The sequence below is a fragment of the Rhamphochromis longiceps genome, linkage group LG12 (assembly GCF_057381845.1).
Source record: "Rhamphochromis longiceps isolate RC_006_pf linkage group LG12, R_longiceps_female_GT1.1, whole genome shotgun sequence".
NCBI lineage: Eukaryota > Metazoa > Chordata > Actinopteri > Cichliformes > Cichlidae > Rhamphochromis > Rhamphochromis longiceps.
Genome location: NC_140568.1, coordinates 37,586,861 through 37,610,144, shown reverse-complemented (window position 1 = coordinate 37,610,144; position 23,284 = coordinate 37,586,861). Strand labels below are relative to the sequence as shown.

At 39.5% G+C, this 23,284-nt stretch overlaps 1 protein-coding gene and 1 pseudogene across 3 annotated transcripts; both read left to right on the top strand.

Moving 5' to 3' along the window:
- The first annotated feature begins 1,739 nt into the window (after window positions 1–1,739).
- On the top strand, window positions 1,740–14,717 carry LOC146657857 (UDP-glucuronosyltransferase 2A2-like; annotated as a pseudogene). Its single transcript, XR_014914110.1, has 6 exons — window positions 1,740–2,463; window positions 2,619–2,767; window positions 2,912–3,064; window positions 3,333–3,420; window positions 4,019–4,238; window positions 14,190–14,717. The product of XR_014914110.1 is annotated as a UDP-glucuronosyltransferase 2A2-like (transcript).
- Window positions 14,718–17,909: 3,192 nt separating this feature from the next.
- LOC146657856 (uncharacterized) lies at window positions 17,910–23,201 on the top strand. 2 transcript variants are annotated; one of them, XM_085426218.1, is made up of 5 exons: window positions 17,910–18,194; window positions 20,355–20,451; window positions 20,825–20,935; window positions 21,385–21,551; window positions 21,884–23,201. In XM_085426218.1, the coding sequence occupies exons 2-5, from the start codon at window positions 20,362–20,364 to the stop codon at window positions 22,929–22,931; spliced, it is 1,416 nt and encodes a 471-aa protein (XP_085282344.1). In that variant the 5' UTR covers window positions 17,910–18,194; window positions 20,355–20,361; the 3' UTR covers window positions 22,932–23,201. The 2 variants fall into 2 exon arrangements, with proteins under 2 accessions (XP_085282344.1, XP_085282345.1); XM_085426219.1 differs by lacking the exon at window positions 17,910–18,194 and adding an exon at window positions 19,945–20,061.
- Window positions 23,202–23,284: the final 83 nt, after the last annotated feature.

The window sequence follows — 23,284 nt, the reverse complement described above, 5'->3', positions numbered from 1 at the left end:
AATAGAGCCAGCAGTACTTTCACAACTTGTGAGTAGATACAGCATTAACTCTGCCCTGGAAGATGTAGGAAATACAATGGAGAGGCAGAGGAAGTACCAGTGTTGTAGTCAATGGGACAGCATGCAATGAATGAAAACCTTGAAGGAGACCCTCATCACCACTAGAGTCTCCCAGAAAGACACCATGCTCATTTCCTATCAAAAAACAAAAAACCCAAACACGATAGCTCTTCAAGAGTAAAATAAATCAATGATTAATAACATTCTTGTAGACTGATAGAAGAGGCTGATATCTATGAATATGTAAGTGTTAATAACAGTCCAAACATGTTTCAAAATGTTTTTGAGAGATCTTTCATATAAAAAATATGATTAAGCTATTTGATTATCTTAGTTGCAAATCCTTTAATATTTGTTACTACTCCAAGAAAAGTGCGAGTAGCTACATCAAGACTTTTTCCAGTTGCCATGTGGTGGTCAAAGTTGTAGGCAAACTTTGGTTAGGCACATTACAAATAGTAGAGTTAAGATTGTTGAATTGAAATTTGTTAAGACTGAGAGATATAAAGTGAGATTACTTTTGTATGCATGTTCTTGCCAAATCACTTTTGTCTCAAACATTACTGTATATTTTTACACTTCTGCCCAGAAACGACTCATAATCAATTAATTCCGACTCTGCGGGACAAGACCACATGAGCATGATGCCGTTTCAATATCTGTTTCTCTCAGTCAGGTAATTGTGTTTGGCATGTTGTATCTTGTATCTTATCACCTTATATAAAAGGTGAGGTCAGGGGGGGAATTTCATTGACAAGCACTCAGAGTGCCGTCTTCAGATGTGACAAACGTGCATGCTTGTGGTTTCAAATATCCAGGTGGTTTCGTATCTTTTTCTTGTGTATCAAAGTTTAGTGAGGATTGTAACTGACAGATGTGAAAATGGCTGTGTATTAATAAATATAAAAAAGAAGCTGAAAGGTAAATTTGATTAAACACAAGTATGTTTTAAGGCTGTATCCAGTTAGAATGGAGTCAGGACTCATGAAACTCAACAGGATCTTTTGGACCTCTCTTATTAAAGTGAGTTCAGTTGAATTCAGTTTTATTTAAATAGTGCCAAATCACAACAGCAGTTGCCTCAGGGCACTTCAACTTCATTCTTCACATTCTCCTCAAAAAATCTGGAGAGATCATCACACAGACTGTATAAAAAACTTTTTATTAATTCCTTTATTTTACCAGATATGTCTTGAATGATAACTCTCCATCACCTTTTAAATATTGGCTTAACCTTGAACCTCAACACTGGCAGAGTCAAATCATCAATGGGGTTACAGCTTGTTTGAATTCTAACAATCCTGACTCCTTTGTGTTTCAGTGGCATGCATGGAAACAGTTGCACAGGCACCCACAACTTCCTCAGATTATGCAACAGTGTCCAAGCCTATACAGTTGAAATGACCATTGTTTTACATTACTTCACTCCGTCTCTACCCGACTAACAACAACGTCGAGCTCTGACATTTTTACTAATTTCTTAGTGGATTTCTCATACCGGATCAGTCCTGCTTTTTTCAGTACTGTCAACTTTATTCCCATTAACTTTTAACCCATTGTGAAATGAGCAATACTGTACAGAAGAAGTGAGTCAGAGTTTAACTTTGAGTTAATAATTATCTTTCCTGTGATACTTCTACAAAGGATCAGACCACAGCTGGTTTTCCTGCTGACATTCAGACACCATGGATCTGCGTCTCACTGCCTGCGTCCTGATGGTACTTTGTGCGACATGGAGTGCAAACGGAGGGAACATTTTGGTGTGGTACACCGAAGGCAGCCACTGGATAAACATGAAGCCTGTTCTGGAGATGCTGGTTGACAGGGGACACCAGGTGACTGTACTGACCCCGAGCTCGTCAATGTACATGAACACCAATGAACCTTCCCGCTTTCACTATGAGCCCTTCAACGTCTCTTTCTCATTGGAGGCTATGGAAGAGTTTCTAGAAGAGTTCCTCCGATTCTCCATATACGAGATTGATTATATGAACTACTTGGAGCTCTACATCAGATTCATTGACATAATGAAAACTGACCTGCAGTTTTCTATCCAGTATTTGGACGGTGTGGTGAAATCAGAAGCCGCCATGAAGAAATTGAAAGAAGGAAAGTACGACCTTCTCTTGGCTGACCCCCTCTACCCTGGCAGTGACTTGGTAGCAGATATTTTGGGGATCCCACTCGTCTTCTCTTTGCGCTTCTCCTTAGCTAATAACTGGGAGAGGCATTGTGGTCAGATGCCTGCTCCACCATCCTTTGTTCCCGGTGCTATGAGCAAACTCACAGATAAGATGGACTTCTCAGAGAGAGTGTGGAACTATCTCTTCTACACTCTCCAAGACATCATGATTGATCACACTTTTTGGAACGTATTAGACAGATATTACTCTGATGTCAAAGGTGAGCAAATAGGCGTAAAGCTCTGATTTATAAAACTATTTAAAACTTGCTAAAGATTTAAACGCAGTTTTTTAAATATCCCATCAGATCTGATTAAGAAAATATGCCTTGTATGAACTATTGGTGATATGTCCTTTACTTATGCATTGCAACAGGAACTCCCACCAGTGCCTGTGAGTTGATGAGTAAAGCAGACATCTGGTTAATTCGAACCTACTGGGATTTTGAATTCCCTCGTCCTTTCCTCCCCAACTTCAAATATGTTGGTGGGATCCACTGCAGACCTGCTAAACCTTTACCAGAGGTAAGGACACTCAACTATTACCATCTGATTAATCATTACATCACAGAATATTCCTGCCAGGAGCAGTGAAGCCATCAAAATATTGAACAAAAATGAGAAAACAGCTGGTTGGCTGGTGGTGGGATAATATTCGACTTGTTACAGGATCTGGAGGAATTTGTGCAGAGTTCTGGAGATGATGGCATTGTGATCTTCACTTTAGGATCCATGATCAACAACGTCACCAAGGAGAAGGCAAACATGATAGCTTCAGGCCTCGCTCAGATCCCACAAAAGTTAAGTTTTCTTTAAGGACAAGTGTCCTCTTTTTTGGAAATCAAAATATGGTCACCTTAGACTACTAGGACTACCAAAACTACCATTTCTACCATCTCAAATTTTACATCACTCAGTTTTTCCTGCGAAAAGTCAGATTTTGTCTGTTTGTCTGTTGTTTGTCTGATGATTTCTAATGACAAGTCTTGAGATGTCCCCTACCCTTCAAGTCTTGAAAAATTGCATTACAATATAAAACTAGCATACAAAACCCCCCCAATCATGTTAGCAAATATCTTACTGTTTATAGGTGCTGTGGAGATATAGAGGAGAAAAGCCAGAAACTTTGGGTGGCAACACTAAAATATATGACTGGATCCCTCAGAATGACCTCCTGGGTAAGTAATGTGGGTACCAATCACAGATGAATAACGGATCAATAGATGATGGGCAGTATAGAAACATTGATTCCATCAAAACTTATCTTAGTGAAAACAGATTCCACAATGATGGCAAATTTTCACTGCACACTGAACATAATTTTTTCTACAAAAGTTTTTAAAAGCCTGGAGCTTATTTTGCCACATTCAACACTAAATGTTTTATTGGAGGCTGTGAGCATTTGTTATATTAAAAACAAGGAGAACTGAATGAAATATGATTTTCTCACAGATGAAATCATGATTACAAGTTGCACGCTGCGCTAAACTACTTTGTTTAGTTCATTTTCTCAAAGCTGTTCCACTTTAACAGATGTCTGGACATGCAAGTTAAATTTCAACTTAAATCACTTCTTCACATATATTGACATTCCCAAGTAGTCCAAGTGTGTAATAAGTAATTAAATGTTTAATGGTTTGTTTAATGGTTATTTGGCATGTCTTATGTCACCTTAAAACTAAAGCTAAGTACTTGTCCAGGTTTATTGAAACCTTTTTGCTGTCCAAGTGTGAAAAACTTACTCCAGATGTTTCATGGTTATTTGACATGTCTTAGGTCACCCTAAAGCTAGAGCTTTCATCACCCATGGAGGCACAAACGGGATTTATGAAGCCATCTACCATGGCGTTCCCATTGTGGGCATCCCCATGTTTGCTGACCAGCCAGACAACATGGTCCATATGAAAGAAAAAGGAGCTGCAGTTATTCTCAACTTGAACTTCATGACGTCTGAAGGTCTTAGAGACGCAATCAACACAGTCATCAACTACAAATCGTGAGTTCTTTGAACTATCTGTATACTTTGGATTAGGATTTGAAAGTATAGATTTTATAGCAAAGATGAGTGTGGGCTCAAGAGTATGAAAAGTATGAAGGCCAAGCATAACATACCTTAAACCAGAATTATTTGCAATTTCAAGTCACAGTGATCAACCTACACTGAACACAATCTGGTCTTGGTTTCTCATTCGTTTATTTATTTTTTTTTAATTGATTTGCAGCATGTTTTGGGGTGCTTTACAGAGCCTTTGCGAGGCTTTTTTTTTTTCATAAATGTAAGTTGTTATGCTGTACCTTACTAAAACCACTGAGCCCTTTATTGTCACTGGAATGTGCATGTATTAATTTAGCAAGACAAAAAAAGGTTTAAATGTTCTGGCAACACTTTATAACACAAACTACAAATATGGTGCAAGTACGCTGTACTTACGTGCATTTTGTGTCAAGTCAGGTTTTTGCAGGATATAATGAAAGAAGTACACTGTAAGTACCCTGTACTTTCTGGAATGCAAACCATATTATGGAGTCACCAGCGAAACAATGAAACAATTACAATGAATGTAGCGCCCACAACTAAGGCACAAGTAGCCTTTAATTACATGTAATGTTTTGTACCAAGTCAGGTTTTTGCAGGAAATAATAAAATAATTACATTGTTAGACTACAAGTACCCTGTAATTAAGTGCAATTTTTTGTGCAACATTTTTTAGTTACACCATAACACAACCCATGCCCCAGAAAGCACAGGATATTTCCATTGTACTTGTTTTATTGTTTCTTGCAAAAACCTAAATTGTTGCCTGCAAATTGCACATAAGTGCAGGGTACTTATACGCTGGTCGTGTTAAAAAGTTTTAGCAACCCTTTTGTACTTTGTTTTAATTTGCTGTTAAACCTCTTTTACAGTGATGGAATAGTAGAACACACACCAAGAATACCCATTCACACAATCAAATTCGTTTCACTTAAATCTGCAACAAACTAAAGTTATTTCCATGTCTCTTATTAGGCTTTGAGACCATGACATTTAACGTTTGGAGTTTAAGCTCTAACGTGCAGCCATCTCCTTAGAAATAAACAGCAGCACCGAGACTGCACAAAGTGATTAAATTATTAACTGGAGTTGAGGGCTCTTTACAATAAATTTCAAGATTAATGATTTTCTGTACCATTAATCTCTCGCCTCATTTAACTGTTTATTCTTGCAGTTTTATGTTCTTTAGAGATTAATTTTAAGAATTTTATCATCATCTGATAGCATCTCTGACTGGACTAGGTGGCAATGAAAGGGATCATTTCATACAGAAGCAGAGTCACATGTCCCATAAAACACCTCTTTTTGTGTGAGCGCACACAGAGCCTGAAATTGAGAGCTTTACATAGAAAGATGATAAAGACAGTAATCACAAGTCACTGAATGTACATGCCCTTGGGTTCTCAGGGCCATGCTCAGGTTCACACTTCAAAACAAGATTTCACTAATCAGTGGTTGATGTCACAGTGCCAACTTCTATATTTTATGTACAAACTATTGTTTTTCTGCTTCATAGGAGAATTCAAAAGACAGATTTACAGCATATCATAAAGTACGGTGGCCCCTAGAGACAAAGCACGTACAAAATCCAAAACACTTACAAAATCCAAAACACGTACAAAATCCAAAACACGTACAAAATCCAAAACACTTACAAAATCCAAAACACGTACAAAATCCAAAACACTAACAAAATCCAAAACACATGCAAACTCCAAAACACATGCAAACTCCAAAACACATGCAAACTCCAAAACATACAAAATCCAAAACACTTACAAAATCCAAAACACATGCAAATTCCAAAACACAACGGAAATGCTCCAGGACGCTAGGGGCAGTGTTGAGCTTTCTTTTACCTAGTAACTACACAAGCCAGGAAGTACCAATGACCGGATTTGGGCTGTATCCCAATTCAGGGTCTGCAGCCTTAAAGGCCGCATTTTAAGGCCGATTACGTCACAGCGACACGACGAAGGCTGTCCCAGTTCAAAGGCTGCTCGAAATGCGGCCCTCAAATGCGTCCTTCATTTCCCTGAATTTTAAGGATTTTGGTGTAGCCTTCATGGCCCAACATATCCCAGACTTCATAGCGTGGCAGTCGGTGTGGATAATTTTGTCGAAAAAAACGGCGGAAGCGGAGCGGCCGAAGAGTAAACTTTCAGAAGTAAGTACTGAATATTATGTCACTTATTTATGCGTGAATGTTTTTATAATGGAGAACATTAAAACATTACTGTTGGCCACATGTCGGGAAAGTTATGTGACATTAGCGATGTTTGTACTAACTTGGTTTTAAAGCCTTTACTTCAAAATATACGCTGTTCAATAGTTGACTTTAATCTTACAGAGAATGTGATGATTTTATGGATAATTAAAGTCAGTCATATATCCACAAACACAACAAGCTGAAAGTCAGTGATGCTGCTCGGTTTGTAGTCCTGAATATCACGGCACAAGCAGGATTCACTGCACTGTTAATGTTAGCTATGTTGTATTGCTGCCTCTGTTCGGTGGTGTCGAGCCAAACGCACTTTAACGTGTGTTTGAACGAGCTGACGGTTCACTCGTTAAGCTGAAAGAAAGATGCTTTAATCACAGGAGTCACACATGTGTCCACTGCACCATCTGGGAACTCTTCTTGTTTACCACTGTAATAACACAAATACTAAATCCTCCTTCTCTTGTGCTGTTTTGTAGCAGTGTATACACCTGAGACTGTCACCTGTCTGTCCATCCTGCACTCTCTCTCTTTTTCTTTCTCTCTGGTTGTGTAATAAAAGTATGAACATGTAGTTATAAGTTACACTTGTGTTTGAATCCTGCAGCTTATCACACATTTGATTTCCATGTGTGACAACTGCAAGTGTCCAGAGTGAGGACAGACTGAGGGACCCACTGCTGCACATCATCTGTGAGGCTTTGCACCCCTGATGATCCACCAGGACAAACTCAGCAGTGTGTGAGGAAGAGGAGGAAGAAGAGCCAGCAGCAGCTGACAGATGGAGATAATAGACAGACTGTTCCCTGTTTGTGAAGGACTGCTAGGAAAGTTTAACATAACTAATTGTCTGTCCTAAATCAGTCTTATTAGGTTATGTTCAAATAATTTTATCATTCCAGTGTTTTCAGTGTGGGAGAAAGTACTCAGGGCCTTCAAGTTACACACCATGAAAGGCAGCAACAAGTTTAACATTCAGAAACCTAAAGTATGTATCTGCAGCAGAATGGACCTAAAAATAAATGTTTGTTCCAGTTCTATGAAGCTTTGAGTATTTTGGATTAGTAGTACTGCTGTGTTTGTTGCATCATATTGCTGTAATTGTTTATATGCTTTATATATTCTGAGGTAAGTTGATCTATATTGTTACATCATATTCTATAAGGATGTTATGTGTTTGTATACTTTCTGCCCAGTTTGACCCATTTAGCAGAAGTCAGCCTGTTTAAGGCTCTGATATCTATTCTGTATGACTTAAAGCAGTTATGACATGGTCATGGTCCATAAAGGAATATTTAATATGTCAGTCTACTCTTCATTCTATCAGAAACAGTTTTCACAGCTTGTACATTTTCTTTTTATAAATATATGTAAACAATGAGCCAAATTTAGTAATGCCAACATACTGAAGGAACAACATTTGTCTCTTATATAGATTAGATTAGATTAGATTAGATTAGATTAGATTAGATTAGATAGAACTTTATTAATCCCTCGGGTGGGTTCCTCTGGGAAATTCGATTTCCAAAAAAGCACAGCACCGACAGAAGTTACAGAGTTACAGAATATTATATATATATATATATATATATATATATATATATATATATATATATATATACACACACACACACACACACACACACACACACACACATATATAAATACAGAGACAATATAAATAAAATATACGAAGGGGATAAATAGAATAAATAGGAATAAAAAATAAAAATACAAGTGAATGAATTGCACATTTCAAGTATTGAGGTCTATTGCACTGTTGACTATTTACAAAAGTATTGCACAAAAGGTATTGCACAGTGAGGTGAAGAGGCACTACAGCTTAGTTGTTCCCCCCTCCTTTGTCCTCCTGTTTCCCCTCCCTCTCCCCTCCAGAGAGGAGTTAAACAGTTTGATGGCGTGTGGGACAAAGGAGTTTTTAAGTCTGTTGGTTCTTGTCTTGGGGAGAAGCAACCTGTCACTGAACAGACTCTTCTGGTTGTTAATGGCCGTGTGCAGAGGATGCCTGGCATTGTCCATAATGTCCATCAGTTTCTTTAATGTCCTTTTCTCTGCCACTGTCACCAGAGTGTCCAGCTTCATGCCAACCACAGAGCTAGCCCTCCTGATCAGTTTTTCCAGCCTGGATGAGTCCTTCTTTGCTGTGCTGCTCCCCCAGCACACCACAGCATAGAAAAGTACTCCAGCAACCACCGACTGGTAAAACATCCTCAGGAGCTTCCTGCAGATGTTAAAAGATCTCAGCCTCCTGAGGAAGTACAGTCGGCTTTGGGCTTTTTTGTACAGGTGCTCTGTGTTGCATGACCAGTCCAGTTTATTGTCCACCCACAGCCCGAGGTACTTGTACTTGTTGACCACCTCCACCTCCTCCCCCTCTATCTGAACCGGCAGTGGACCTGCTCTAGACCTCCCGAAGTCCACAACCAGTTCCTTAGTCTTTGAGGTGTTGAGTTGCAGGTGGTTTGTGTGACTCCATGCGACAAAGTTTCTCACCAGACTTCTGTACTCCTCTTCCTGATCATCCCAGATACACCCCATGATGGCTGTGTCGTCTGCAAACTTCTGAATGTGGCATAATTCAGAGTTGTAGCAGAAGTCAGAGGTGTACAGGGTGAAGAGAAGAGGGGACAGCACAGTTCCCTGTGGTGCTCCTGTGCTGCTGACCACTGTGTCAGACGTGATGTCCTTCAGCCTGACGTACTGTGGTCTGTCGGTGAGGTAGTCGGAGATCCAAGCGACCAGGCAGGGGTCCACCTCCATCCTGTTCAGTTTTTCCTGAAGCATATATATGCATATATATGCAGTTTTTCCTGAAGCATATATGATACACCTATATATGCACTGTCAAAGATACTTGTCTTTGAGTGAAGATTTAAGGTGATAAGACATAAATAACTGCAACTTGAATCTGTACTGAGGCTCAGTATTTGACACAGAGTTCATGTTCACTGCTGTAATAGCTAATAATGATTAATATAATAACTATAATATTGGCCATATTATATTTACATTACCAAAGTGATATGACTTTAGTCTCATGAACAACATTAGCTAATTGTTATTTACTAACTAATGTTAAATGACTGTTCAGTACAGAAATGAAGCCCAAAAATCATGTTTTACTGTCCTGTGGTCTCAGCCTCAGATACTTATCAAATCACACAAAGCTCTTGCAGAAACAAACAAACGAACAAAATATGTTCTCCTTCATTTCTGTCAAACAAAGTTGTATAACACGTTTCCAGCGGTTAGTATCATGGTTGCTAGGCAACCTGGGCAGTGTGACGGAGACTATACCGTCCCATACAGCCCAACAAACTTGCCGTTTATTTTGCAAATCGAGCTCAACACTGCCCCTAGCGTCCAGGAGCACTTCCATTGTGATTTGGAGTTTGCATGTGTTTTGGATTTTGTAAGTGTTTTGGATTTTGTACGTGTTTTGGATTTTGTACGTGTTTTGGAGTTTGCATGTGTTTTGGATTTTGTACGTGTTTTGGATTTTGCATGTGTTTTGGATTTTGTAAGTGTTTTGGATTTTGCATGTGTTTTGGATTTTGTAAGTGTTTTGGATTTTGCATGTGTTTTGGATTTTGTAAGTGTTTTGGATTTTGCATGTGTTTTGGATTTTGCATGTGTTTTGGATTTTGCATGTGTTTTGGATTTTGCATGTGTTTTGGATTTTGTAAGTGTTTTGGATTTTGTAAGTGTTTCGGATTTTGTACGTGTTTTGGATTTTGCATGTGTTTTGGATTTTGTAAGTGTTTTGGATTTTGCATGTGTTTTGGAGTTTGTGCATGATATTTGGAATTTGTAAGTGTTTTTGGAGTTTGTACACCGGGGCCACCGTAATAAAGGTCTAATGAGCATAAAAGTTCAAGTACCACAAAGTTGTTGTTTTTTTAAATGTATCTCTTTATTTGAATTTTTTGATACAAAACAACAACAAACAACAAAAACAACACAATAATGTCACGGTTCTGGGTCAGTATTGACCCAGCATTCTGAGTTCTGATCTATTTTGAATGAACGTTTTGTTTCTCTGGTGTTTTGTTGATGATGATTATTATTGTTTGAGTTCTATGTGTTATATTCGGTATGCCTGCTTATGAGTCTGCGTCTGTGTCTCTGTCGTGTGCTTCCTGTTTTATTTTGTAGTTCTGTGTCCTATGTCAGTGCGTTCAGCTTTGTGCTCTCCCTGTCTCGTCAGTGTAATCAGCGTCAGCCGTGTCTCCCAGCTGTTTCCTCTTCGCTCCGTTCACCTCTTGTATTTAGTGTCTGTGTCTTCCCCTACTCGGTGTTGTGTCGTTAACGTCTGTTCATCCTCTTACCTTCTCCATGCTGTGTGTTTGTCATGTTCCAGTTCTCCAGCACCACTGTTTGTAAGTTTTTGTTCAGTTTTGTGACTCATAGTTTGAGGAGTTTTTCCAGCAATAAAGCTGCGTTTTCAGTTTAAGTCCTGTCTCCAAGAGTCCTGCGTATTGGGTCCACCACTCCTGCCTGCCTGCCACACAGTCAACCATGACAAATAAGCAGTCTGAGACATGTAAAAGGAAAACTAATAGAGTATGGTAAATAATTGGGTCTACCAGCCATTTACACATTTGTCCTGACAAACCCAACCTGCCATTGGAATGGGGCTGCCCCTCTCACTATAGTTTTCCTCAGATCATCAGGTAAGTAATCACTGGAGGGCGCCATATATCCAAAAAAAGTGTCACTTCAATTCAGTCTCTGCCTCTGCTCTGGCCCCAATCTGTAACAACCACCTATTGCCACCATCCCTCGTGAACTCGTGTATATGGGAGTCCACGAGGGATGGGTATTACATGTTTTTAGGATTTTTTTTTTTTAAACATAACACTATTCTAAGCTTTAGTGACCTGTCTTCTTTGTATAATTTGTATTATTATAACTTGTATCATTTCTTCCGCTATTGTCAAATAAGACACTGTGCATCTTCTATCTTGCCAGAGTTTCCAAGTCAGCCCCCTAAGCAATGGTAGGAAGAATTATTTGAGCTGAAGTCTCACAGTAAGGCTCTTATAACACAAAAAAGGGCGATCGTGGCTCAAAGAGTTGGCATTTCGTCTTGTAACCGGAAGGTTGCCGGTTCGAGCCCCGGCTATGACAGTCTCGGCGTTGTGTCCTTGGGCAAGACACTTCACCTACCGCCTACTGGTGATGGCCAGAGGAGCCCATCGCGCGATATGGCAGCCTCGCCTCTGTCAGTCTGCCCCAGGGCAGCTGTGGCTACAACTGTAGCTTGCCTCCACCAGTGTGTGAATGTGAGAGTGAATGAATAGTGGAATTGTACAGCGCTTTGAGGGCCCCGAAAAGTGCTATATAAATGCAATCCATTATTATTATTATTAAATACCTTAATTAAGACATGGGGCAATTACTGAACCCCCCCCCCAAAAAAAAAAAAAAAGTTGGGAACAGGACCTGGGCCTTAAGTTTGGGAAAGATTACTGGGACAAAGTAATTGACAGAATTCATACCTCGTCCTCATGTGCAAGACTCTCTCTTATTCAGTTTAAGACGGTGTACAGATTGCACTTCTCAAGATCTAAACTTTTTGCAATGGGTACCACCTCATAAAATATATGGCTCTTAAAGTAGCATGCTTATGACCGACATTAAAGTACAGTAGTATAGGCCTATTTAACACCTACATACAGTTTACACAAGACAATTTTATGTCTTATATGAATATTATTTATTTTAACTTTCATAAACAAGATGTGACGAGTGATAATATAACAACTGTACTGCATCAAAACATTCACAGCAGGTGGGATATCCAATCTTTAAGTGATTACCTGATGAATCCTGCTTCTGGGTCCAAACTACTCTGCATTTATTAAAGCGGTTTTAATGCTTTTTATTTTGTTCTATTTATTTTGAACAAGCCCCTAAAAACAGTCAGTGATCACTGTCGGCCTCTCTCGGTTTTTATTACTGCTAATCATTTTAAAGCTCAGTTTTTAAAACCTTACGATGTAACTACACCCCAGCCCATGCAGCAGAATATTAATGACTAACCTTGGATTGTGGATGGATTATCTCAGTTTTTCTCCTGACTGAAGTTTGGTCTGTTTACAGCATCCAGCCATTATTCGATTAAATTTGTTCCTAATCATCAGGAACTCTCGCGTCAACTTTTATCGAGTTGTAAAAAGTTACCTATCATACTCCAGCTTCACTGAGTTTATGTTATGCTAACATAGCTGTGCAGCTAGCCACCGTGCAGCACATAATTATATACCAGCTAGCCCAACTTCAGTAACCCTACAAACGCCACTACTGTTTATTTTTCAGTCTTCATTTATGTTGGAAGTGATAGCAGAGCTGTACATTTTATCTTTTGCTGTTGCGGTTAAGCTGCCGGAATTATAGCTTCACGACCCTCCTTTGTGGTTCATGCTTATCGAAGTTCAGTTTGCTCTCCATGACGTTTCAGCTGACAACATGAATTACTATCGTGTGGTGGCCTCGCTGGATCCACTGTCCACCCGCTGTGTGATGACCCTCCATGATGATGATGGTGATCCCCCCCACCCAAGGGAAATACACCCCTCTCAAGGCACTGCTGCTGTGGTGCTACTCCCTCTCCGATGCAGAGCTTGCTGATAAACTCCCTCTCTCAGGCCTGGGTGATGGTACAGCTCTCAAGCTCATGGAGGGCATGCTGCCCTTGCTAGGAACGGATGACGTTGGATTCCTCTTTCTCAGACAGTTTCCGTTGCGAGGTGACCTCGCCAAGTCCCCACTGCTGGCCGCAAAGGATTACCATTCACTCGCAGAAGAAGCAGGTTGCCTTCTCCTGGCTACCAAGAGCTTCGGCATCCAGGTGATAGTTCCCGACTCACCAACGGCATCTCCCGCGCCACGGATTCTCCAACTCATCGATTGTGGCTAGGATTGTGGCACTGCGGAAAAGGGCTGTGTTTTTACCATCAGTGCCGTTCCATCTTTGCAGTTTTAAGGCCCAGGGAAACGAGCCTGCCAGCGCTCTGTAGTTGCCGTGACCACTGGCAGGCTGCTCTTCACACAGGACTCGCGGTTGGAGAGACGTTTTCTGGTTCACTCCGGCTCACAGAAGAGCCTCGGGAGTCAACCCGAAAACGTCGGGAGCCTCCACAATGGCACATTATTTAATCTTTAAAAAAATTGGAGCTTTCCCATGTACCACCAGAGAGAACCCAAGTACTACTAGTGGTACGCATACCACAGTTTGAGAAAGGCTGATCTAGACTATCTAAAATATACCCCGACATTCCTGACCTGTGTAACAGTGGCAACACATCCACCTCGTATTTAACTCATGTGTTTTTTACCTGCACAACACTTCAGTTATACAGGACTTTTTATTTTGCACTGCTCTCTCCTGTTTTGAGTGTTACACTCAAGCCTTGCCTATTTTTTATTTTATTTTATTTTTTTTTTGGATTGGACGTTTGGATCAGGACTGGTTATCAGCTGTTCACTAGTTCTCAAAAATTGTAATTGCCTGAACTGTAATGAGGTATATCTTTGTATCATTTGGTACTTATTTTATTAGCCCTGATATGTCAAGCTACATGTAAAAATTCTATAAATAAAGAGGAAAAAATAATAAAAATGTAACAATTCAGATTATGTTTTTTAATTCATATACACATTCACAGGTACAAAGAAAATGCTATGCAGCTGTCCAGCATCCACCACGACAGACCCATGAGTGCTCTGGAAGAGGCAGTATTCTGGATTGAATTCACACTGAGAAATAAAGGGGCCAAGCACTTGAGGGTCCAGGCCCATGAGCTCACCTGGTACCAGTATCACAGCCTGGATGTCCTGGGCTTCTTCCTCACTATAGTTCTACTTCTCATATTCATCTTCATCAAGACCTGCAGTTTCTGTTTGAACAGGTGTTGTGTCAGGAAAGAAAAAAAGAAAAGGAAGGCTAAATAACAGACTGAACTGAAACAGAGATGTGGGACCAGTGCAGTATTTGTTACTTACATGAGATTTTCTTTCATGTATGTTTAGTTTCCCACCATCTTATTCTTTATGTATCACCACTGATTACTTTAACTAATTACAAGTGTGTTAATTTGCATAAATGTACCTGAATTTAATCTGACATTAAAAACCAAATGCTGATTGGCTGTTGAGTATATTTTTTTAAGAAAAGAAAATTCATTCTATGCCTTTAGCTGAGTAACACAAGTTTCTCTTTTAGTAATCTAGGCATACATCCATGCCATCAACAGTTATATAGATATAAAAGGTTCAAATTAAAATTTTACATAAATTATGTTATTATGAATTATGAGGAAAAACAAAAAAAACACTAAATCATGTTATGAAAGAGGTTGATACAAGCTGATACATTTGGATGACAAAACTTCGTAAACATTTCCTTTGTATGAACATGTTGAAAAGTACAGGAATAAGTTTTTACTTAAAGTGCTGCGGTGTCCTAAAACTCAATTTTCCATTTTTTTTGACGATAGTTCAGAATATGAAAAGATAAAAAAATTAATATGAAAAAGCAACCACTACATCCTGGTGTCCTGAACACGATGTAATGTAATGTGGCTATATACAGTGTTGTGATATTTTGATACCATGGTAGCATTTACAGGATATTGCTTTGTAGTGAAAACTGTTACTCAATAAGGCCCATTTACTAGTTGTTTTTCTCTTTCTCTCTGACCCAAGAATTGATGTGTAAGACTCACAGGCTGGTACCCCAAGGTCGAAAATACCACAGAGACGAGACCACTTCCTTACTCCCATCCTCCCTTCTTTATCTCTTAGAAAAAGGCTCGTTAAAGGCCAGGTGGTTTGTTTCAGAATTCACTAATGAAAGAACTCTGTATTCTATGTCTAGGAGTGTATTTTGCTGGGATGATCATAAATTGTAGCTGAACTGATAAACTACACAAAGGATACTTCTTTGCTCACAAGGCAGGAAGACGTTTCCTTATTTGGTCTGTACTGGTTTGAACTGAGAACTTGCTGACACACGAACCTTTTTTTCCTCTATATAAGCTGTTATGTACTAAATAAACCTTTGAGTTGATTTGGGAAGGCAACCTGAAGCAGTCTGTGTTTCCTTGTTCTCCCAAGCTGCTCCCGGCGCTGTAACTAACCCAGCTGAACGGCATACTTGAGTGTTACTTTGAATAATTAGGAATCTAATAAAGAAAGGACAGAACTCTGCTTATCGGTGCTCGTGCCTTGGAGGGAAACCGGGACGGAGATTTTCTCTTCATACAGTATCTCACAAAAGTGAGTACACCCCTCTCATTTTTTAAATTTTATTATATGTTTTCATGGGTACAACACTAAAGATATGACACTTTGACACAATGTAAAGTAGTCAGTGTACAGCTTGTATAACAGTGTAAATTTGCTCAAAATAACTCAACATACAGCCATTGATGTCTAAACCGGAACTAAACTGGAGTCCGCTTCCACTCCTCCATTATGACATCATGGAGCTGGTAGATGTTAGAGACCTTGTGCTCCTCCACCTCCCATTTGAGGATGCCCCACAGATGTTCAATAGGGTTTAAGATTGTAGACATGGTTGGGCAGTCAAGTACCTTTAACCTCAGTTTATTTAACAGGGCACTGTTTTGGGGGGGAATCATTCTCTGTTTCAGTATGTCACAGTACATTAGCATTCATGGTTACCTCAATTAACTGTAGCTCCTCAGTGCCAGCAGCACTCTTGCAGCCCCAAACAATGGCATCCCACCACCATGCTTGACTGGAGGCAAGCCACACTGTCTTTGTACTCCTCACCTGGTTTCTGCCACACACCCCTGACACCATCTGAACCAAATAAGTTTGTCTTGGTTTCATCAGATCACAGGTAATCCATGCTCTTAGCCTGCTTTTCTTCAGCAAACTGTTTGCAGGCTTTGTTGTGCATTATCTTTAGAAGAGGCTTCCTTCTCGGACAATGACCATTTGATGCAGTGTGTGGCATATGGTCTGAACACTGACAGGCTGACCCTCCATGCCTTCAACCTCTACAGCAATGCTGACAGCACTCATACAGCTATTTTCTAAAGGCAACCTCTAGATATGATGCTGAGCACGTGCACTCAACTTCTTTGGTTAACCATGGTGAGGTTTGTTCTGGGTGGAACCTGTACTCTTAAACTGCCTTATGGTCTTGACCACTGTGCTGCTTCTCAGTTTCAGGGTGTTGGAAATATTCTTATAGTCTAGGCCATCTTTATGTAGAGTAACAATTCTTTTTTTTTTTCAGATCCTCAGAGAAGTCTTTGCCATGTTGTGCCATGTTAGACTTCCAGTGACCAGTATGAGAGAGTGTGAGAGCAATAACACCAAATTCAACACACATGTTCACCATTTGCACCTGAGACATTGTAACACTAACAGGTCACATGAAACCTGGAAAGGAAAATAGCTAATTGGGCACAATTTGGGGTGTACTCACTTTTGTTGCCATGGGTTTAGGCAATAATGGCTGTGTGTTGAGTTATATAAAGGTGACAGCAAATTTACACTGTTGAACAAGCTCTACACTGACTACTTTGCATTGTATCGAAGTGTCATATCTTCAGTGTTGTTCCATTAAAAAATATATATACAGTGAGATACTGTCAGCTGAAGTTGAAATAGGGCCGGTGTTCTAGATTAATTGGCATTGTAAATTAACTGGTGACGGTCAAAGAAATGGGTTTATGTATTTATTTGTCGGGTGGTTTGCCATGTGTTTTTTTTTTTAGTTTTGAGGTTAGAGATTTAGAGATTTTTAGTTTTAAAGCCAAGTTAAGAATATTCATAGTTTAATTTCCAAAACTTGCATATGATCTTCAATTTGTAGCTGATCTACTGACGTATCACATAGCAGCTGGGGCAGTCTCAAATGGAGGTTAGTCCACTACTGCCACCTGTGGCCAAGTGCCATACTACTACCAGATTAACTAGTGACCATCTGCACCTGGTTCTATGACCACCTTGAGTAGAGGCTGAGTGGCTGCACTTAAACCTGGTGCATTCAGATCTACCCATAAACACGTTGAAAGATGCAATGCTAGCAATTTTGGATTGTCAACACTTAAACCAATCATTGAGCAAAGACAACAGGGATAATTTTTTCTGTGTATTAAGCCTGGGTAACATTTGTAGTCGCCTTCTGTACAGGGTAAGTCCATGCACAGTCCTTGTACGACTTTCCACAGCAGGTGCATTCAATAAGAAAGAAAATTTAGATTGTCAGAATCATTCATCTAAAGTCGGGCTGTTGAGTGAAGCAACTAACGATGATCCTCTAATCGCCTGAGCCAAGATAGATGGCAGACCAACTGTCTGCCATCTATAATCCAGTTTTGAGTTCCCTCCCCAGACACCTTAACGCCCACTCACATCCTGGGCCATCTGACCTCAGGAATTTGCATGATAAGGTGAGGCTAGGTTTCACGGACGATCTGATTTCCTCGTGTCAGCATTGTTCCCACATCATCATAATTAATGTTGTTCCAGGTTCAACATTGCAAGTGACCAATCACCTTCTTGTGACGTCATTCCTTTGCGACTTCGAAATACCCGCCTTCGAGTATTTCGAAATACAAGTGAAGAAGCGAAAAACCGCCGCCTGTCCGCCGAATTTGAAGTCAATTTAGGATACTTTCCTTTAATAAACGGTAAGCATTATACATATGTTCCTCACTTGGCTTGCTGTTTGCTTGCTAGCGATAGGCTACTTGACGACAGCATTAGCTAACCAGTGTTCTCTAGACCAGCGTTCCCCAACTTTTTGGGTGTTTCGTGGCCCGGGGGTTGGGTCAGGCAAAATTGCAGTAGCTTCCCTGATCATTTTACAAACATAAGTGAAGAGAATCTGGACTAAAAGGCCTAGACTTATGGTTGTGTGCTGAATCTATGAATCAAACTATCACCTGGAAACATAATTAACTGGTCCATAGCTGTGAAACTGGACATGAGTTCTTGATTCTATGGAGATTAACAGTAATCCAGAAATTTACAAATTTGTCCTGGTACATCGCGTAAATGTTGTCCCTGAGACATCGCGTAAATGTTGTCCCTGGGACATCGCGTAAATGTTGTCCCTGGGACATCGCGTAAATGTTGTCCCAGGGACATCGCGTAAATGTTGTCCCAGGGACATCGCGTAAATGTTGTCCCAGGGACATCGCGTAAATGTTGTCCCTGAGACATCGCGTAAATGTTGTCCCTGAGACATCGCGTAAATGTTGTCCCTGGGACATCGCGTAAATGTTGTCCCTGAGACATCGCGTAAATGTTTTCCCAGGGACATCGCGTAGATGTTGTCCCTGGGACATCGCGTAGATGTTGTCCCTGGGACATCGCGTAAATGTTGTCCCTGGGACATCGCGTAAATGTTGTCCCTGGAACATCGCGTAAATGTTGTCCCTGGGACATCGTGTAGATGTTGTCCCTGGGACATCATGTTAAAGTTGCCAGAGACATACCATATGAAAGTTTAGCTTCTTTTAGCCCCTGTTTGTTTTATATTATTTTATATATATATATATATTTTTAATATTATATTTAATATTTACATTGTATTGCAAAAAACCCCACAACAAGTTAAAATGAATTAATGAATATTGACTAATTAAACCTTCGTTATTTTTCCACCAGAAATGGACGACATAATTAGAAGAAGTGTTCTGAATGACGAAAAAAAAAGAACTGGAAAAGACACACAACTTTGTGTGCATGTGTCACAATGCCAGGAGGACCCATTCAGTGTTGTGTTAGAAAAATTGAACTCATTAACCCTTCATGGACATTATAAATGTTTAAATGTTGCCTCAGGTAAAGACAGGAAAAGAGACTATTACAAATTCAACTGCATCAGAGCTGGGAAAAAAAGTCGAAACAGCTACAGAGCAGTGGGCTGTAAGGCCTATGTTTCATTTAAAGTACTCAAATGTTGGAAAGACCACACAGTCATCGTGCAGCGTACATATGATAAGCATGATGGGCATGATCCTTCGGACCCAAAAGACGCACATTTCAACAATATTTCCAGTGATTTGAGGAGGAAGATTGAGGAACTGCTTTCCCTTGGAACTAAGCCAGCCATCATACTAACCGAATGTCATAAATGGGCCAAAGAACATGGACACAGAGATCTTCACAACAGAGAGCATTTTGTCACACCACGTGACATTGACAGTGTTAGAACCTGCATGATGAGGAAGAAGCACTTTAACTGTGGAGACAGTCAAAGTGTACATACCTTACTTAATGGAAAACATCAAGAACATGTTCTCTTCTATCAACCATACACATCTGACCAAGAACTAATGATTGTTTTGCAGACACCTGTAATGAAATCAAACATGGAGAACTATGCAAAACAGTTAGTATTTGTTGACACCACGCACTGCGTTAACCAGTATTCATTTCCCTTATTCACACTTGTTGTAAGAGATGATCATGGGCATGGAGTCCCTGTGGCCTATGCTATTGTCAGCAACGAAAGTCAGAAAACCCTGGAAACTGTTCTTGGAATAGTTTGTGAGCATTTCCCAAGTTCCCCGAGGTAAATAATACATTGACAGCTATTGATTTTGAAATAATTCCTTTTCAAAAAAGTTATAACATGCCAGAATCTAATGCTATAGCTGCAGCATGGGCTGCAAAAAACTTTCCTTTCCAGTTGTTAAAGTTATTCCTATAGGCTGTATGCAGTATTTTATATATCTACTTGTGAGTTGAAATGTTTAATTTGGCATTGAAGTGGTGCTTTGAGATAGCAAAAACATTTTCATACTGTTTAATCTCATTTAGTGTTTTCTTTTTTTCTGTAGAGCATTTATGGTTGACAAAGACTTTGCGGAAATAAATGCTTTGCAGAAGGTTTTTCCAGAGTCAGCTATCCTTCTATGCTGGTACCATGTCTTGCAGGTAAACCACATTGTTTTCTTTTCACGTTGTCTAAGATGCACCTGAAACACATTTTTACAACAGGGTCCTGTTGTCATGATTTGCCTCATTGTGATATTCACCTACTCAGGTTAATGAATATAAAGGGATAAAATGTTGAGTGACTATGTCCATCCATTTAAGACCACAGTGCACTCATCTTCTGGTGGCTGCTTCCCAAAGCTCTTTTTGACATTTAAAAATATGTTTGCCTGGTTGATTTCTGTAATGCACAGGTCCTCTTGTCCAGTGAGTGACAAAGTTATTTTTGGACGTCAGCTTTCTTTTATGCTTTTTGTACAGCTGCTCCTCTGTCTCTCTCTCCAGATTAACTTTTTTTCTCTTACATTCACAGGCTGTTAATCGATGGCTTTCAAAATCAGAGTCCGGGGTCCATGGGCTTTCTAACACCCAAAAGAGAAATGAAATCATTTCTTTCTTTTGTAAGCTGAAAGCTTGCACATCTGTAAGTGTAATTTGTCTATTTCACATTTTGATTTCTTGATTACACTAAGAGCATAATAACTTTCAGTTGCTAAAAAAAAGTTACAGAGAGATACAAAATAGATTTTTGAAACAATTTCTAAAACTGGCTTCTTATCTTGCTTATCAAAACAAGTACTTAAGCTGTGCAGAACATCATTGTGTCACCCACTGTGCAGTAGAACTTGTGAGTGGGATTCTTTCACAGACAGATGCTGAAACCAAATATGCTTATAGGTTTAGTGTTCCTTCTTAGCCATTGTAAGGGAAGAAATAATTGCTTCTTAATACAAAAACACGACATATTATTAATAACTTAAAATTCTTAATGTTATTCAATAAAAGGAAAAGGGCTTCAATACATAATATTAAAGATTTCAATAGGTCTGTTAAATGGATTGAAATATATTCTGTTGCATCCAATTCTCTTAGGAGGACGACTTTAAAGCCACATCAGCAGAGTTCTGCCAGACATTTAAGCAATACCCTTTGGTGTGCCAGTATTTTCAGAAGCACTGGGAAGGCATTGGCCACATGTGGTGTGACTACAGCCGTCGCTTCAGTCACGCTCGTTCTGAAACAAACAATGTGATTGAAAGGTATGATTTATTATTTTGACCTCATTCAATTGTATTGCTGAAAAAAAGATATTATGCTTTAATCCAAGAGGCTAAACTGAGTAGGTTCGTCATGTCATTGCCAGAACAGGTTTTAGGCAAATCCTTTAAATTCTAGCAGCGTTTTTTATGTTATCACAACAAAAAACAGAGTAGGTGGATTTGCCTAAATCAGCTAAACCGGCACAGAGCATTCCTTTATAAAAGACGTGTGCAATAGGTATTCCAATTTTTAAAAAAATAATACAGTCTTGATTAAAACTTTAAATTCCTTCAATTACAGTTACTAATCATTTCAAATAACTGTTTTTCAGATTTTTCCACCGCCTGAAATACCAGTTTTTATCTGGCTACAAGAATAGGCGTCTGGATGATCTGATTGAAGTGCTCCTAGGGAAGGCCGACGACTACTTGTCAGTCATAAAAACCCTGCAAGATGTGGGCCGCATGAAAAACAGGTTTGCTGACACCTTGTCTCAAGTTTCAGACTCTGCTTCAAGACTGATGGAAAGTGGTTGGGCTCTTAAAATTACAGTCAAGAACAGCCATGGAGTTAATGCATATCAAGTCCCATCTGAGTCAAGAGAAGACATGGTGTATGATGTCTGCCCTGTTGAGTCCTACTGCAACTGTACATATGGCTTACGAGGACTTCTTTGCAAGCATCTAGTGTTACTTGCAAAATTAGCAGAGGCTGACAATGACATCTATCCAAACAGGGAAACAGACATTTCTACCTTGGCAAGAATTGCAGTGAAAGAAAGGCATTACTTTGTACACTGTGAGGACTTGAAAGTGATAAAAATGCCAAGTTTGTTTGGAAATCTGTGTTTTTTTGCATCGGCTGCAACACTTCAGTGCACTTGTTGTACGTTCTCTCACTATAACACATGTGCTTGCCTGAAGGTGGCTTGTAGCCATTTTAAACAAATGAAAAACTCTCTGAAAAGTCCTCTATCAACTTTGAATGACACTCCTGTAGTTGAAAGCACAGACAAAAAATGCACAGAAGATGCAGTTGGAAAACTAAATGCTGTTTTAGACACAGTTAAACAGTGGGCATTCATTCCAGAGGGTATTACTCCAATGATAGATGAACTGCATACAAATGTCTTAAAAACAAAACAAGTAGGCAAAAGTATATGCCAGTACGAAATAAAGACGACAGATAATGCACGCAAAATTAGGCCATTGTATTCTAGCAAGAAACGTTCGGCCAGCATCGACATTCCAACAGTCTGTGAAAATGAATGTGAACAGTCGATAACCACTGAAAGAGAGACATCCTCTGGAGAAAATGAAAACCTTTTGGAATACAAAACAAAAAAGAGAAGAGTTAAAGCTAAGTATATGCACAAGTAGACTTTTGTGTGACATTTCAAAGGGACTGCATCCATTACTTCTGTTTATTGAAACCTAAAGCTGAATAGCTGTCTTAACTTTCTGCCAAGGAACAGTTGAAAAGAAATTGTTTGGTCTCTCAAGCAGTTGTTATTTATGTGTGTTATTCATTACTTTGGCTTGGTTGCTGTTTTTGATACAAATTCATCTGTGCCCATTGTAATATTTTCATATGTTACTATTTTTATATTGCTATGCATTATAAATAAAGGATTACTTATTACTATTAAAGGTCTGCATTTGTAATTGTTGGTATTATTTATAAAATATGCGCTCTTAAGTTTTTTGCTCCATAAAACGATACCTGTCACTTT

Excerpts from the sequence above, each read along its gene's own strand:
- LOC146657856 (XM_085426218.1), top strand. The coding sequence starts at position 20,362 with ATGGTTGACAAAGACTTTGCGGAAATAAATGCTTTGCAGAAGGTTTTT. Across the intron at positions 20,452-20,824 it reads GCTGGTACCATGTCTTGCAG|GCTGTTAATCGATGGCTTTC; the intron begins GTAAACCACATT and ends TTACATTCACAG. Across the intron at positions 20,936-21,384 it reads AGCTGAAAGCTTGCACATCT|GAGGACGACTTTAAAGCCAC; the intron begins GTAAGTGTAATT and ends CAATTCTCTTAG.